Source organism: Scyliorhinus canicula, chromosome 20 (assembly GCF_902713615.1).
Source record: "Scyliorhinus canicula chromosome 20, sScyCan1.1, whole genome shotgun sequence".
NCBI lineage: Eukaryota > Metazoa > Chordata > Chondrichthyes > Carcharhiniformes > Scyliorhinidae > Scyliorhinus > Scyliorhinus canicula.
Window position 1 is genome coordinate 33,677,333 of NC_052165.1, and position 16,117 is coordinate 33,693,449.

The following is a 16,117-nucleotide window of genomic DNA, read 5'->3' on the forward strand; positions in this document are numbered from 1 at the left end:
TTGGGAAATGCAAAAATACATTTTCTTTAGTTCAATGCATCAGCTCCTGTGAGGTAAGGTTTTATTCTGTTGATTTTAATTTGTTTGGTACAGTAAAAGTGAAATCTTTTCCACCGTGGTCTATTTCCGTTGGTGGTTTGAAGAAATACACCTCTTTTTAAAACAGTTATAGGTCTCAATAGAGGAATCGTTATAGATAACATTTACTCATTTGCTGTTTTTGATTATGGACGTTATATTTTTTGCTTGAACTACAGAACAGTTGATTTTACTTGTTTGCTGGGTCAATGCAGTTTGAGTTGTGGTGGCTGCAGGCGGGTAGCAGCGGGTAGGTTCCGCCAGGTGGCGGTGCTGGCGGAGGGCGGATTGTCCGCCGCTTGTTGCGGGGAGGAGGCTCCAGACTGCGGGTTGCCGGCGGCGATGGGCCGGCTCGAGACACCCGCATCATGAGGTTTCTGTGGAAGCGGGCGGCGGGCTCCCTGCTTTTTCTTTACTGCTTGTTTTCCATTTACGCTGCTTACATCGTCTTTTTCCAAGGGGAGCGGGGATCCCGCCGCGTGTCCACTCCCAGAGCGCGGAATAAAGGTAGGAGCTGGGTCCCCTCCACCCCCACCGCGCGTATACCCGAGATACCCCACCCCCCTCCCCATACTCCAATAACCCCCCCCCCCTCCCCATACTCCAATAACCCCCCCCCCTCCCCATACTCCAATAACCCCCCCCCTCCCCATACTCCAATAATCCCCCCCTCCCCATACTCCAATAATCCCCCCCTCCCCATACTCCAATAATCCCCCCCCTCCCCATACTCCAATAATCCCCCCCTCCCCATACTCCAATAATCCCCCCTCCCCATACTCCAATAATCCCCCCCTCCCCATACTCCAATAATCCCCCCTCCCCATACTCCAATAATCCCCCCCTCCCCATACTCCAATAATCCCCCCCCTCCCCATACTCCAATAATCCCCCCCTCCCCATACTCCAATAATCCCCCCTCCCCATACTCCAATAATCCCCCCCTCCCCATACTCCAATAATCCCCCCCCTCCCCATACTCCAATAATCCCCCCTCCCCGTACTCCATAATCCCCCCCTCCCCATACTCCAATAATCCCCCCCTCCCCATACTCCAATAATCCCCCCCTCCCCATACTCCAATAATCCCCCCCTCCCCATACTCCAATAATCCCCCCTCCCCATACTCCAATAATCCCCCCCTCCCCATACTCCAATAATCCCCCCCTCCCCATACTCCAATAATCCCCCCCCTCCCCATACTCCAATAATCCCCCCCCCTCCCCATACTCCAATAATCCCCCCCTCCCCATACTTCAATAATCCCCCCCCTCCCCATACTTCAATAATCCCCCCCCCTCCCCATACTCCAATAATCCCCCCCCCTCCCCATACTCCAATAATCCCCCCCCTCCCCATACTCCATAATCCCCCCCCTCCCCATACTCCAATAATCCCCCCCTCCCCATACTCCAATAATCCCCCCCCCTCCCCATACTCCAATAATCCCCCCTCCCCATACTCCAATAATCCCCCCCCTCCCCATACTCCAATAATCCCCCCCTCCCCATACTCCAATAATCCCCCCCCTCCCCATACTCCAATAATCCCCCCCCTCCCCATACTCCAATAATCCCCCCCCCTCCCCATACTCCAATAATCCCCCCCCTCCCCATACTCCAATAATCCCCCCCCTCCCCATACTCCAATAATCCCCCCCCCCTCCCCATACTCCAATAATCCCCCCCTCCCCATACTCCAATAATCCCCCCCCTCCCCATACTCCAATAATCCCCCCCTCCCCATACTCCAATAATCCCCCCCTCCCCATACTCCAATAATCCCCCCCTCCCCATACTCCAATAATCCCCCCCTCCCCCTCCCCATACTCCAATAATCCCCCCCTCCCCATACTCCAATAATCCCCCCGCTCCCCATACTCCAATAATCCCCATACTCCAATAATACCCAATCCCCATACTCCAATAATACCCCCTCCCCATACTCCAATAATACCCCCTCCCCATACTCCAATAATACCCCCTCCCCATACTCCAATAATACCCCCTCCCCATACTCCAATAATACCCCCTCCCCATACTCCAATAATACCCCCTCCCCATACTCCAATAATCCAATAATACCCCCTCCCCATACTCCAATAATCCCCCCTCCCCTTCCCATACTCCAATAATCCTCTTTAACTCCCAATTCTTTAACCCCCATTATACTCTTTAACACCCAATTACCCCACAATATCCTTTAGTGCCCCATACTTTCCTTAAAACTCCAATACCCCCTAAAGTCCCTTAACCCATCCATTCCTATGATTCCCCCAAAACCCATTGCATTTAACCCTTTAATGCCAGTGGACCCATAATTCCTTTAATTTCCCAGTTATCCCCATGCCCACATAATCCCCTTTAATCCCAATACGGCCATAATTCCTTTTAACTCCCCAATTATCCCGCTATCCCCTTTGACCCCTGCCAATGCCCACATTATCCCCTTTAACCCCAATGCCTGTATATGCTCCCCTTTAACCCCCAATAGCCCCATAATGGTGGTGGAAGTTGAATAAATATCTGGAATTAAAAGCCTGATGATCTTGAAACCAATGTTGATTGTCATTAAAAAAACCTACAACTGGTTCACTAATGTCCATTAGGGAATATTATGAATGTAGGCAGTGAGTATTTGTACATTCCCCCTGTGTCTGTGTGGGTCCCACCCCCATAACCCAAAGAGATGTACAGGATGGTGGATTGAGCACGCTAGAAAATGCCCTTTAATTGGAGGGAAAGAATAATTGGGTACTCTAAATTTACATTTAGAACATAGAACACTACAGCGCAGTACGGGCCCTTTGGCCCTCGATGTTGCGCCGACCTGTGAAACCATCTGAAGCCTATCTGACCTACACTATTCCATTTTCATCCATATGTCTATCCAGTGACCACTTAAATGCCCTTAAAGTTGGCGAGTCTACTACTGTTGCAGGCAGGGCGTTCCACACCCCTACTCTCTGAGTAAAGAAACTGCCTCTGATATCTGTCCTATATCTACCACCCCTCAATTTAAAGCTATGTCCTCTCGTGTTGGTCATCACCATCCGAGGAAAAAGACTCTCACTGTCCACCCTATCTAACTCTCTGACTATCTTATATGTCTCTATTAAGTCACCTCTCAGCCTTCTCCTCTCTAACGAAAACAACCTCAATTCCCTGAGCCTTTCCTCGTAAGACCTTCCCTCCATACCAGGCAACATCCTAGTAAATCTCCTCTGAACCCTTTCCAAAGCTTCCACATCCTTCCTATAATGTGGTGACCAGAACTGCACGCAGTACTCCAGGTGCGGCCGCACCAGAGTTATGTACAGCTGCAGCATGACCTTGTGGTTCCGAAACTGAATCCCCCTGCTTATAAAGGCTAGCACACCATATGCCTTCTTAACAGCCCTATTAACCTGGGTGGCAACTTTCAGGGATTTATGTACCTGGATGCCGAGATATCTCTGTTCATCTACACTACCAAGAATCTTGCCATTAGCCCAGTACTCTGCATTCCTGTTACTCCTTCCAAAGTGAACCACCTCACATTTTTCCGTATTAAACTCCATCTGCCACCTCTCAGCCCAGCTCTGCAGCTTATCTATGTCCCTCTGTATTCTATAACATCCTTCAGCACTATCCACAACTCCACCGACCTTCGTGTCATCTGCAAATTTACTAACCCATCCTTCTACACCCTCTTCCAGGTCATTTATAAAAATGACAAACAGCAGTGGCCCCAAAACAGATCCTTGCGGTACACCACTAGTAACTGAACTCCAGGATGAACATTTGCCATCAACCACCACCCTCTGTCTTCTTTCAGCTAGCCAATTACTGATCCAAACCGCTAAATCACCTTCAATTCCATACTTCCTTATTTTCTGCAATAGCCTACCGTGGGGAACCTTATCAAACGCCTTACTGAAATCCATATACACCACATCAACAGCTTTACCCTGATCCACCTGTTTGGTCACTTTCTCAAAAAACTCAAGGTTTGTGAGGCATGACCTACCCTTCACAAAACCGTGTTGAGTATCGCTAATCAACTTGTTCTTTTCAAGATGATTATAAACCCTATCTCTTATAACCTTTTCCAACATTTTACCCACAACCGAAGTAAGGCTCACAGGTCTATAATTACCAGGGTTGTCTCTACTCCCCTTCTTGAACAAGGGGACAACATTTGCTATCCTCCAGTCTTCCGGCACTATTCCTGTCGACAAAGACGACATAAAGATAAAGGACAAAGGCTCTGCAATCTCCTCCCTGGCTTCCCAGAGAATCCTAGGATAAATCCCATCTGGCCCAGGGGACTTGTCTATTTTGACATTTTCTAAAATTGCTAACACCTCCTCCTTTTGAACCTCAATTCCATCTAGCCTGGTCGACTGAACCTGAGTGTTCTCCTCGACAACATTGTCTTTCTCCAGTGTAAACACTGACGAAAAATATCCATTTAATGCTTCCCCTATCTCCTCTGATTCCACACACAACTTTCCACTACTATCCTTGATTGGCCCTAATCTTAAAAAAGAATGGCTAGATGGGGCTATAGGGGTGCAATTAAAATATCATCAAAATAAGATTATAATTCATTCCAGTCATGGATATTCTTTGCTGGCTAATGATATTTTGTTTATAGACCAAAGGCTTTTTGGCGAGTAGATAATTAGAGATATGTTTAGATTTAGTCAGATGGTCATAAACAAGTAAAGTGGGATAGAGATGATGTGGTTAATAGGAGGAGCCAGGACTGAAACAGTCAGGTGTTTAGTTTAGATCTGTCTGTGAACAGACTAGTACAGAGTTCCAGATGAGTGTGAACAGAACCAGAGCATTTTGCCAAATGCTGGAAAGTTAAACAGCATTTTGACACCGACCAGGATCTGCAAGCTGGTTCCTGAAGGATCTCAAAGCAGTTTGTCAAAGACATCTCTATGAAGTCAAGTATTCCTAGGTTTGCGAACTGTATTTGAAAGTTAATTTTGTCCTGAGATGGGATAATTGGAGATATAAAGATAGTAGTTAGGAGATAAATGTTTCATTTTATTGTTAGCATTGTTTAATTGGTAATTGTAAGCCATATTTTCTTTAGAGGGTGTTACAACACCCTGGGCCAGCATGCGGTGAATTCCAGCCCTACTTGACCTGAGTTGCACCACAATTGAAATTAACTCAAAGTATTAAAACTACCTGAAGTCATTGCCAATGCACCTTTTTAACTTGCCCCACCCGTGTGTGTGTGTGTATACAGACACACGCTAGACACACACGCGCACAGCAGACAAACGGACGGGAAAGAGGTTTGTAAAAATACTAAAAGTAAACGGATAAAAGTCTCTGTTTCAGATGGATATCTTCCAGTTAGATTCCTTCAGTACAGGCCTTCAATCTTTGCTTTCAGTCTGGAAGATTTTGCTGCAGATTCATCAGGGACTCTAGACTTCTTTGTAGATTCAGAAACAACAGACAAGAAGCATTTGTAAGAAAGAGAGCAACACACAAGATCTCCTCACAGTATCCAGGAGCTTTTCTGATGCTGGGTCCTCTCAAAACCCCCACCTGACAGAACCCAATCACTGCCTGTTCCCGGGCCGAATACTGTCCTTAGCCAAAGAATTGAACCAAATTCCTCCAATCTCTTGGGTGCCATAAAGTCTTAAGTTCTCTGTTCAGAATCAAAATTAGTACAGTAAAATATTTTGCAACTTTTGTGTTCCTCATTTCCCATGTTTGACTTCAAGGCATATGTCCACAGAGATCCATGGATCAAAAATGATGGCAAAATATAGGAAATAAGGGAATCAATAGGAAGGGCCCGTACAGAGGTTAAAGTTAGTTTAATTCTGAGTTAATAATAAAGTTTGTTTTTGCATGAAATCACTCCTGGAGCACAGTATCCTTTCCTCACACTCTTACAACTTAAATAAAATATTGGGGCTTCTGGAAGGAAATCTGCAGTCCTGGTCTGCCCTACATATGATTCCAGATCCACAGCAATATCAGTGACTTTTAAATGCCTAGCAAGCCACTCAGTTGCATCAAAACCGCTACAAAGTCAATAAAAAGGAAAGAAACCGGACGGACCACAGCATCGACTGAGGCACGGGCAACGGCAAACCCAGCTCTGTCGACCCTACAAAGTCCTCTTTGCTAACATTTGGGGGCTTGTGCCAAAATTGGGAGTGCTGTCTCACAGACCAGTCAAGCAACAGCCAGACATAGTCATACTGACAGAATCATACCTTGCAGATAATGTTCCAGTAGTATACAGTCTGTAGGGAGTTGTCTTGGGAGTTCTCAACATCTGTGCCAGACCCCATGATGTCTCATGGCTTCAGTTCAAACATGGGCATGGAAATCTGCTGATTACCATGTAGCGTCCATCCTCAGCTGATGAATCAGTACTCCTCCATGTTGAACACCACTTGGAGGAAGCATTGAGGGTGGTAAGGATACAATGTATTCTGGGTGGGGACTTCAATGCCCATCACCAAGAGCAGCTCAGGAGCACCATGACAGGCTGGGTCCTAAAGGACATAACTGCTATACTTGTTCTGCGATAGGTGGTAAGGGAAAAACATACCAGACCTCATTCCTCACCAACCTGCCTGTCGCAGATGCATCTGTCCATGACAGTATTGGTAGGAATGACCACCGCACAGTCCTTGTGAAGATGAAGTCGGTCTTCACATTGAGGATACCATCCATCGTGTTGTGTGGCACTGCCATCGTGCTAAATGGGAAAGATTCCGAACTGATCTAACAGATCAAGATTGGACACATCCCTCCCCCAAGGGCAGCACGTGGGCACAGTGGTTAGCATTGCTGCCGACGGCGCTGATGATCCGGGTTTGAATCCTGGCTCTGGGTCACTGTCCTTGTGGGGTTTGCACACACTCCCCGTGTCTGCGTGGGTTTCACCCCCACAACCCAAAAGATGTGCAGGGTAGTTGGATTGGCCACGCTAACTTGCCCCTTAATTGGAAAAAAATAATTGGGTACTCTAAATTTTAAAAATAAGACTGGACACCCATGAGGTGCTGTGGGCCATCAGCAACAGAATTGTCACTCGACAATTTTTGGGTTGTGGCCTGGCATAACCTCACGGCCCAGCATATTCCCCACTCTACCATTAGACTATGCCAGGAGATCAACCCAGGTTCAATGAAGAGTGCAGCAAGACATGCCAGAAGCAGCATCAGGCACAGTGAAAATGAATTGTCAACCTGGTTAAGCTACAGCACATGTCTACTTGCATGACTACAACATAAGCAGCAAGTGATAAACAGAGCTAAGCAATCCTAAAACCAATGGATCAGATCTAAGCTCTGCAGTCCTGCCACATCCAGTCGTGAATGGTAGTGGGCAATTAAACAACTCACTAGAGGACGAGGCTCCACAAATATCCCCATCCTCAATGGAGGAACCCAGCACATTAGTGCAAAAGACAAGGCTGAAGCATTTGCGATAATCTTCAGCCAGAAGTGCAGGGTAGATGATCAGTCTCTCTCTCCTCCAGCATCACAGATGCCAGTCTTCAGCCAATTCGATTCACTTCATAAGATATCAAGAAATTGCTGATGGGAGGGCAGCACGGTTGCGCAGAGGGTTAGCCCTGCTGCCTCATGGTGCCGAGGTCCCAGGTTCGATCCTGGCTCTGGGTAACTGTGTGTGGAGTTTGCCATTCTCCCAGTCTTTGCGTGGGTTTTGCCCCCACAACCCAAAGATGTGCAGGGTAGGTGGATTGGCCACGCTAAATTGCCCCTTAATTGGAAAAAAATATTTTTTTTAAAAATTGCTGATGGCACTGTATACTGCAAAGGCTATGGGCCCAATATTCTGGCAATAGTGCTGAAGACTTATGTTCCAGAACTTAGCGCGCCCCTAGCCAAGCTGTTCCAGTACAGCTACAACACTGGTATCTACCCGGCAATATGAATGTCCTTGTATGTCTTGTACACAAAAAGCAAGACAAATCCAACCTGGCCAATTACTGCTCTATCAGTTTACTCTCAACTATAGAAGTGAGGTGAGAGTAACTGCTCTTGGCTACAATAATCTTTATTGTCACAAGTAGGCTTTTTAAAAATAGATTAGAATACCCAATTATTTTTTTCCAATTAAAGGGCAATTTAGCATGGCCGATCCACCTAACCTGCACGTCTTTAGGTTGTGGGGGCGAAACCCATGTAGACACAGGGAGAATGTGCAAACTGCACACAGACAGTGACCCGGGGTCGGGATCGAACCTGGGACCTCAGTGCTGCAGGCAACAGTGCTAATCACTCTGCCACCGTGCCGCCCTACCACAAGTAGGCTTGCATTAACACTGCAGACATGTTACTGTGAAAAGCCCCTAGTGGCCACATTCCGGCACCTGTTCGGATACAAGGAGGAAGAATTCACAATGTCCAATTCACCTAACAGCACGTCTTTCGGGACTTGAGGGAGGAAACTGGAGCACCTGGAGGAAACACGTGCAGACTCCGCACAGACAGGGACCCAAGCCGGGAATCGAACCTGGGACCCTGGCGCTGTGAAGCAACAGTGCCATCAAGGAACCCTAGCAAAACTGGGGAACCAGGGGAAACTTTCCACAGGTTGGAGTCATACCTAGCCCAAAGCAAAATGGTTGTTGGATGTCCGTCATCTCAGTCCAGGGACATCACTGAACAAGTTCCTCAGGGTGGTTTCCTAGGCCCAACCATCTTCAGCTGTTTCATCAATGACCTCCCTTCCAACGCAAGGTCAGATGTGGGGATGTTCACTGATGATTGCACATGTTCACTGATTGCACAACGATCAGAACTATTAACGACTCCCCAGACACTGAAGCAGACCATGTGCAAATGCAGAAACACCTGGACAATATCCAGGCTTGGGCTGATAAGTGGTGAGTAACATGCGCACCACACAAGTGCCAGACAATGACATCTCCAATAAGAGAGAATCTATCCATCTCCCCTTGACATTCAATGGCATTACCATCACTGAATCTCCTGGTATCAACATCTTGGGGGTTACCATTGACCAGAAACTAAACTAGACTATCCATATAAATACTGTGGCTACAAGAGCAAGTCAGAGGTGGGGTGGCGTAGTGATTAGCACTGCTGCCTCACGGCGCCGTGTACCTGGGTTCGATCCCAGCTCTGGGTCACTGTCCATGTTGTTGCACGTTATGCTCTCCTTAATTGGCTCTGTTTACGACGGTTAATATGGTCGCCATCCTTAATTCTAATTATGCTTGCTCAAGAGTCGGCAGGTATCTTTTTGATACTGCCACAAGGTTCAAAACCGAATACTGATCAAAGACTCAATACACCAGTTAGTAAGTTCAAAATCAATACTCATTTATTTAGAAGATATGGAGATGCTGGCGTTGGACTGGGGTGAGCACAGTAAGAAGTCTTACAACACCAGGTTAAAGTCCAACAGGTTTGTTTCAAACAAACTTTCAAACTGCTCCTTCCTCAGGTGCGGAATTTATTTACACACAGTCAATTATACTCATGCACAAACTCTACTAACTAAACTATCACTACTACTAAAAGCCTATACTTAGCTTGGGGTGCCCACTCAGTCAGAGGAACAATGGTCGTTGTCTGGTTCTGAGGCAGCTGGCATCGAATTTGTATAGAATAGTAGCTAGGAGCGTCTATCTCGTAGCGTGCGTTGACTTTGGACTTACTTGTCTGGTGCAGCTGCTAGGCAGGTCTCGCTGCTGAGAGCCAAGGCCAAGAAGCTGGGCAGGTCTCTCGCTGCTGAGAGCCAAGGCCAAGAAGCTGGGCAGGTCTCTCGCTGCTGAGAGCCAAGGCCAAGAGGAACGATTCTTGCTTGGGGGCTTCCTTTATACCCCAATGGGGCTTCATGCGCTTTTGGACGGGCCCTGAACTGGGCCCCAATTAATTGGACCATATCCTAATTGTCGGTATTGATTTTCTCCAATAAAGGGGTGGCTGCCTGATCGCTGGGCGGGCCCTAGGTGACTGTTGGCCTGCTTTTTTAGTCTCCTCTGGCGCCGGGATGTCTGCTTTGGTATCATTTACTTAAATGTTTCTCTTTTGTCCCTGGAGATAGCTCATTAGTATGCTAATGGCTTTGCAGTATCGGTCTTGTCTGGGAGCTGCAAACTTCAATCCACAGACAAACCTTGCACCTGCTTGCTTTCTCAGCATTGTCCAATTTTCCCTTCATTCTCTGCAAGTGTCCATTTTGTAATCGGGACATGGCTACCCCAGGTGGCTACAGTGTGGAGTTTGCACATTCTATCAGTGTCTGCATGGGCCTAGCCCCCACAACCCAAAATGCAGGATAGGTGGATTGGCTACACTAAATTGCCCCTTAATTGGAAAAAATTATTGGGTGCTCCTGAATTTTAAAAAAAGCAGGTTAAAGGCTAGGAATCTTCTGGTGAGTATCTCCTGACTCTTCAAAGCCTGTCTACCATCTACAAGGCACAAGTTAGGAGTGTGATGGAATACTCTCCACTTGCCTGGATGAGTGCGACTCCAATAATACTCACAAAGTGGTGGCGGCACACAGCCCAGTGGTTAGCACTAGGACTACGACGCTGATGACATGGGTTTGAATCCCGGCCCTGGGTCAATGTCTGTGTGGAGTTTGCACATTCTCCCCGTGTCTGTGTGGGTTTCACCCCCACAAGCCAAAGATGTGTAGGTTAGGTGGATTGGCCACACTACATTGCCCCTTGATTGGAAAAAAGAATAATTAGGTACCCTAAATTTTTTTTAAAAGCCTGACATCATCCGGGAATAGTTGAGGAAGTGAACAAACGAATATGATGGACAGTAGGACCCTGAGGGTAATGAGTTCACAGACAGAGAACAAAGTGATGAGCACAGCATGGCTAGGAAGGGGGAGGGGAGCTTTGCCTCGTGGAGAGAATAGTGAAATGCTGGGTAACAAGAGGCCAGGATTGGGAAAATGCGAAGTGAGCCAATCAGGATATATGGCCAGGTCAGAAGGTATATACATTGGCCTATGGGAAGCTTGTATGCGAATTGATTGAATCACATCAAGATATGTGCTGTGAATTCTTTGTCTTAGCCCTCACTAACTTTTGGGAACTTTAGAAGACAGCTGTGTGTGTTCTAATGTCCCACGTGTGAGTCAGCCTTGCAAACTGGTGGAAATAAAACAATAATTGATACCTGCTAATCCATCTCAGATTTTATTGAGTCCAGACTGGCAACAAAGAATCAGGGATTAATATAGTCACTCACCATCCTGACTTGGAAATATATTGCCGTTCCTTCACTCACTGGGTCAAAATCCTGGAACTCCCTCCCTAACAGCACTATGGGTCTACACCACATGGACTGCAGTAGCTCAAGAAAGCAACTCACCACCATCTACACGAGGGCATTTGGGGGGAGGCAACAAATGCTGGCCCATATCCCGTAAAAATGATTTTTTTTTTAAATCCCCGTTAATCTCTCTCTGCCCCCATAATCCCTCTTAACACCCAATACCCCACAATTCTCTTTTACTCCCCATGCCCCTATAATTACCGTTAATCCCCAAAATACCTGTTCCCCCCCCCCCCCCCCCACACACACACAACCGGCTCGTTGGTCCCCTTTCCTCCTTCCAACTCCTCCCACCCTCTCTTTCCCTCCGGCCCCTTACTGTACCTTATTCTCTGTACAACACCCCCCTCTCCACTTTCTGCTTGCCACCGTTAATACTTGGACAGATGATCTGTCTAACTCATCCTTGAATATATTCAGTGACCCAGCCTCCACCTTTCTCTGGGGAGGGGAATTCCAAACACTTCCTACCTATGAGAGAAGACATTTCTCTTCATCACTGGCTTAAATAGGAGACCCCCCTTATTTTTAATGCTGTGTCTCCTGCCTTATATTATCAACCTTATCTTAGTATCGTGTTTAACAAGAAAGAAAATGAGGCATTCTGGAGTGTGCAAGGAAAAATAACCCTGTATTAGTTTGCAATGACGTCACCCCGGTACCACTGCGCAGGCACCATGTTGGCAGAAAATGCAGCCTATTTTTAAACTAAGGCCCTTCCTTCTAGATACCCCCACGAGGGGAAACATTGAACATACAAATTAGGAGCAAGAGTAGTCCGTTCGGCCCCTCTGGCCTACTCTGTCCTTTTAATACAATCATGGCTGATCCATACCCATTGACTTCCTTGTCAATCCAGAATCTAACTGAATCAGCCTTAACACATCCTTTCAGCACGTACCCTATCATGCCCCCTAAGAATCTTTGTGCCAATGAGTATAGGTTCAACGGCCGAAGGGCCTGTACTGCGCTGTAATGTTCTATGTTCCCTCAAGACAATCCCATCGTCTCATGAATCAGCCCAGTGTACATTTTCTGAACTGCTTCCAATTCGGGTATATCCGTCCTCTAATAAAGAGACAACAACTACACACACTACTCCAAATGTGGCCTCACCAATACCCTGTACAAATACAGTGCAAAGTTTGCACTTTTATACTCTATCCTCTTTGCGATTAAGGCCTATACTCCATTTGTCTTCTTACTTACTTGCTCCAAGTGTATACTATTTGAGATTCATGGACATAAACTCTCACATCCTTCTATAAAGCAACATTCTGCAATCTCTCTTCACTTAAATAATATTTAGCTTTTTTATTCTTCCTGTCACGTCTGCCACATTTTTGCCCACTTGCTATCTATCACTTTGCAGACTCTTCTGCACAATTTGCTTTCCTACATATTTTTGAGTCATCAGCAAATTTGGCTAACGATCAGTCCTTTTATCTAAGTCATTAATATGACAATTTCCTCTGATTTATCTTTTTTTAATATAAATTTAGAGTACGCAATTCTTTTTTTCCAATTTAAGGGGCAATTTAGTGTGGCCAATCCGCCTAGCCTGCCCATCTTTGGGTTGTGGGGGTGAGATCCATGCAGACGTGGGGAGAATGTGCAAACTCCACACAGACGGTGACCCGGAGCCGGGATCGAACCCGGGTCCTCGACTTGTGAGACAGCAGTGCCGCCCCTTCCTCTGTTTTATCTTTTACTGTTTGGGTTTTGTTTTGCCTTTTGTGATTCTTGCGACATATTTTGTACATATGCTGAGAATTCAGTCTGTGAAGGATCTTTCAGATTCATTGTTAACTCTTGTGACAATTAACAATGTCCATGAAATATGTGTCACCTATTTCTACTTGTGTGCAATATTTTGCATTTGGGGAGGCCCAGAAATCGGCAATGTTTGATGTTGGGGTGGGGACAGCGGCGTTGAACCTGCTCATGCCAATGGTGGGTTTTACTGCCATATTGTGCGGCACTTTGTGCCAAAATTGAGCAGGCACAGATTTCCAAGGCAGGCAGGCGACTCTGGTTCACCATTGCCATGATCTGAGCTTCGAAATCTGGGTGCCATTTATTTTAAAAAAAAATTCATTCCAAACATATTCAAACACCTTAACATAGCACAAAATAAACATAGTAAATACAGTTTGTTCATTCTTCCCTCTTTGAATCCCCAATCCAGTCATGCGCCACCTGAATCCCTAGATGCCTGAAATCTAACACTAGCTGCCTTAAACGGCAGAGGCCCCAAGTTCGCACTTCGCCCCTCGGCGTTCATCAGGAAGATTGCACTTTTCCCAACTTTGAATTTATACCCAGAAAAAGCCTCAAATTTCCCCAACATGTCCATGATTCTTCTCCTTTCCAATGGATTCCCCACATACATCAATAAATCATTGGCGTATAAAGACACCTGATGCTCTCTACCCCCCCATCGCAATCTCCTGCCACTTGTTCAAAGCACAGAGCGCAATCGGCAAACGCTCACTCTCCAACGTTTACAACAATGGCGACAACAGACGTCCCTGCCTTGTCCCCATATACAGCCAAAGTAGCCTGCATTTGTCTCATTCGTTCTCACACCCGCCACAGGGGATGAATATAGTAGCCGTACCCAAGCCACGAACTTCAACCCAAAGATCTTGAACAGGTACCGCCGCTCCACCCTGTCAAAGGCCTTCTCCGCATCCATCGATACGATCATCTCTGGTACCCCCCCACCCCCGCCCAAGTGGTCATGACCACATTTGATATCCTCCTAATATCACTACAGAGCTGCCACCCCTTCATGAACCTCGTCTGATCCTCTACGACCACGTCTGGCACACGCCCCGCTAACAGCTTGACCAACAGTTGACCAACACCTTCACGTTCAACAACAAAATGGGCCTATAAGACCTGCACTCCATCGGATACTTGTCCTTTTTCAGGACCACCTGGCAGCATATTTAAAGGCCACCCATACACATAACTAGCACTCTTCAAGGAATAGGAAACTGTTGTAATTGATGGCTGCCAAAATCAAGAAGCATGCTGCCCCAATATTCAGGACTGTGTCTGCTGGACACAGTGAAGGGCCACTGCCACGTCCTCTACCCACACTGAACAAAGACCACCAAGCAAGTACACTAATCCAGCATGGGAGGCAGAGGTAGTCAGCACCAGTGCCCTCCAAAAGAGGACAGCCACCCAGTGCATTAGACCATAAGACATAGGAGCAGAATTAGGCTACGCCATTCAATCATGGCTGATATTTTTCTCATCCCCATTCTCCTGCCATCTCTCCATAACCCATGATCCCCTTATTAATCAAGAACCTATCTATCTCTGTCTTAAAGACTCTGTGATTTAGCCTCCACAGCTTTCTGCGGCAAAGAGATCCACAGATTCACCACACTCTGGCTGAAGAAATTCCTCCATCTCTTTTTTTAAAGGATCGTCCCTTTAGTCTGAGATTGTACCTTCTGGATCTAGTTTTTCCTACAAGTGGAAACATCCTCTCCACGTCCACTATCCAGGCCTTGCAGTATCCTGTAAGTTTCCATAAGATCCCCCCTCATCCTTCTAAACTCCAACAGAGTTTAGACTCAGAGTCCTCAACCGTTCCTCATACAACAAGCTCTTCATTCCAGGGATCATTCTTGTGAACCTCCTCTGGACCCTTTCGAAGGTCAGCACATCCTTCCCTAGATACGGGGCCCAAAACCTCTCACAATACTGACCAGAGCCTTTTACAGCCTTAGATGTACATACCTGGTATTGTATTCTAGCCTTCTCAACATGAATGCTAGCATTGCATTTGCTTTCCTAACTGCCGACTGAACCTGCACATTAACCTGAAGAGAATCATCCAAGGACTCCCAAGTCCCTCTGTGCGGGCAGCACGGTGACACAGTGGGTTAGCCCTGTTGCCTCACGGCACCAAGGTCCCAGGTTCAAACCCAGCTCTGGGTCACTGACCGTGTGGAGTTTGCACATTCTCCCCGTGTTTGCGTGGGTTTCGCTCCCCACAACCCAGAAGATGTGCAGAGTAGGTGAATTGGTCACTCTAAATTGCCCCTTAATTGGAAAAAATGAATTGGGCACTCTAAATTTTTTTTTTAAACGTAAATCCCTTTGTGCTTCTGATTTCCTAAGCTTTTTCCTATTAAGAAAATAATCTATGCCTCCATTCCTCCTTCCAATGTGCATAACCTCACACATTTCCACATTGTATTCCATCTGCCATTTATTTGCCCACTCCTAGCCTGTCCAAGTCTTTCTGGAGCCCCCCCTGCTTCTTCAATACTACCTGTCCCTCTACATATCTTTGTATCATTTGCAAACTTAGCAACAGTGCCTTCAGTTCTATCTTCCAGATCATTAATGTATATTGTGAAAAGTTGTGGTCCCAGCACTGACCCCTGAGGCACACAACTATTCACCGGCTGCCATCCTGAAAAAGACCCCTTTATCCCCACTCTCTGCCTTCTGCCAGTCAGCCAATCCTCTATCCATGCCAGGATCTTACCCTTAACACCATGGGCACTTAACCTATTTAACAGTCTCCTATGTGGCACCTTGTCAAAGGCCTTCTGGAAATCTAAATAAATCAAGTCCACTGGTTCTCCTTTGTCTAACTTCCTTGTTACCTCCTCAAAGACCCATTACAGATTTGTCAGACATGACCTCCCCTTGATGAAGCCGTGCTGACTCAGTCCT

General features: G+C 46.6%; 1 protein-coding gene across 1 annotated transcript in view; it reads left to right on the plus strand.

The window, feature by feature from the left end:
• The first annotated feature begins 392 nt into the window (after positions 1-392).
• rxylt1 (ribitol xylosyltransferase 1) overlaps positions 393-16,117 on the plus strand; it is a 46,894-nt gene continuing 31,169 nt past the window's right edge. Inside the window, exon 1 of the mRNA XM_038780429.1 lies at positions 393-585. Coding sequence (XP_038636357.1) covers positions 447-585 — 139 coding nt within the window. The 5' untranslated portion in view covers positions 393-446. The remainder of the gene's footprint in view (positions 586-16,117) is intronic.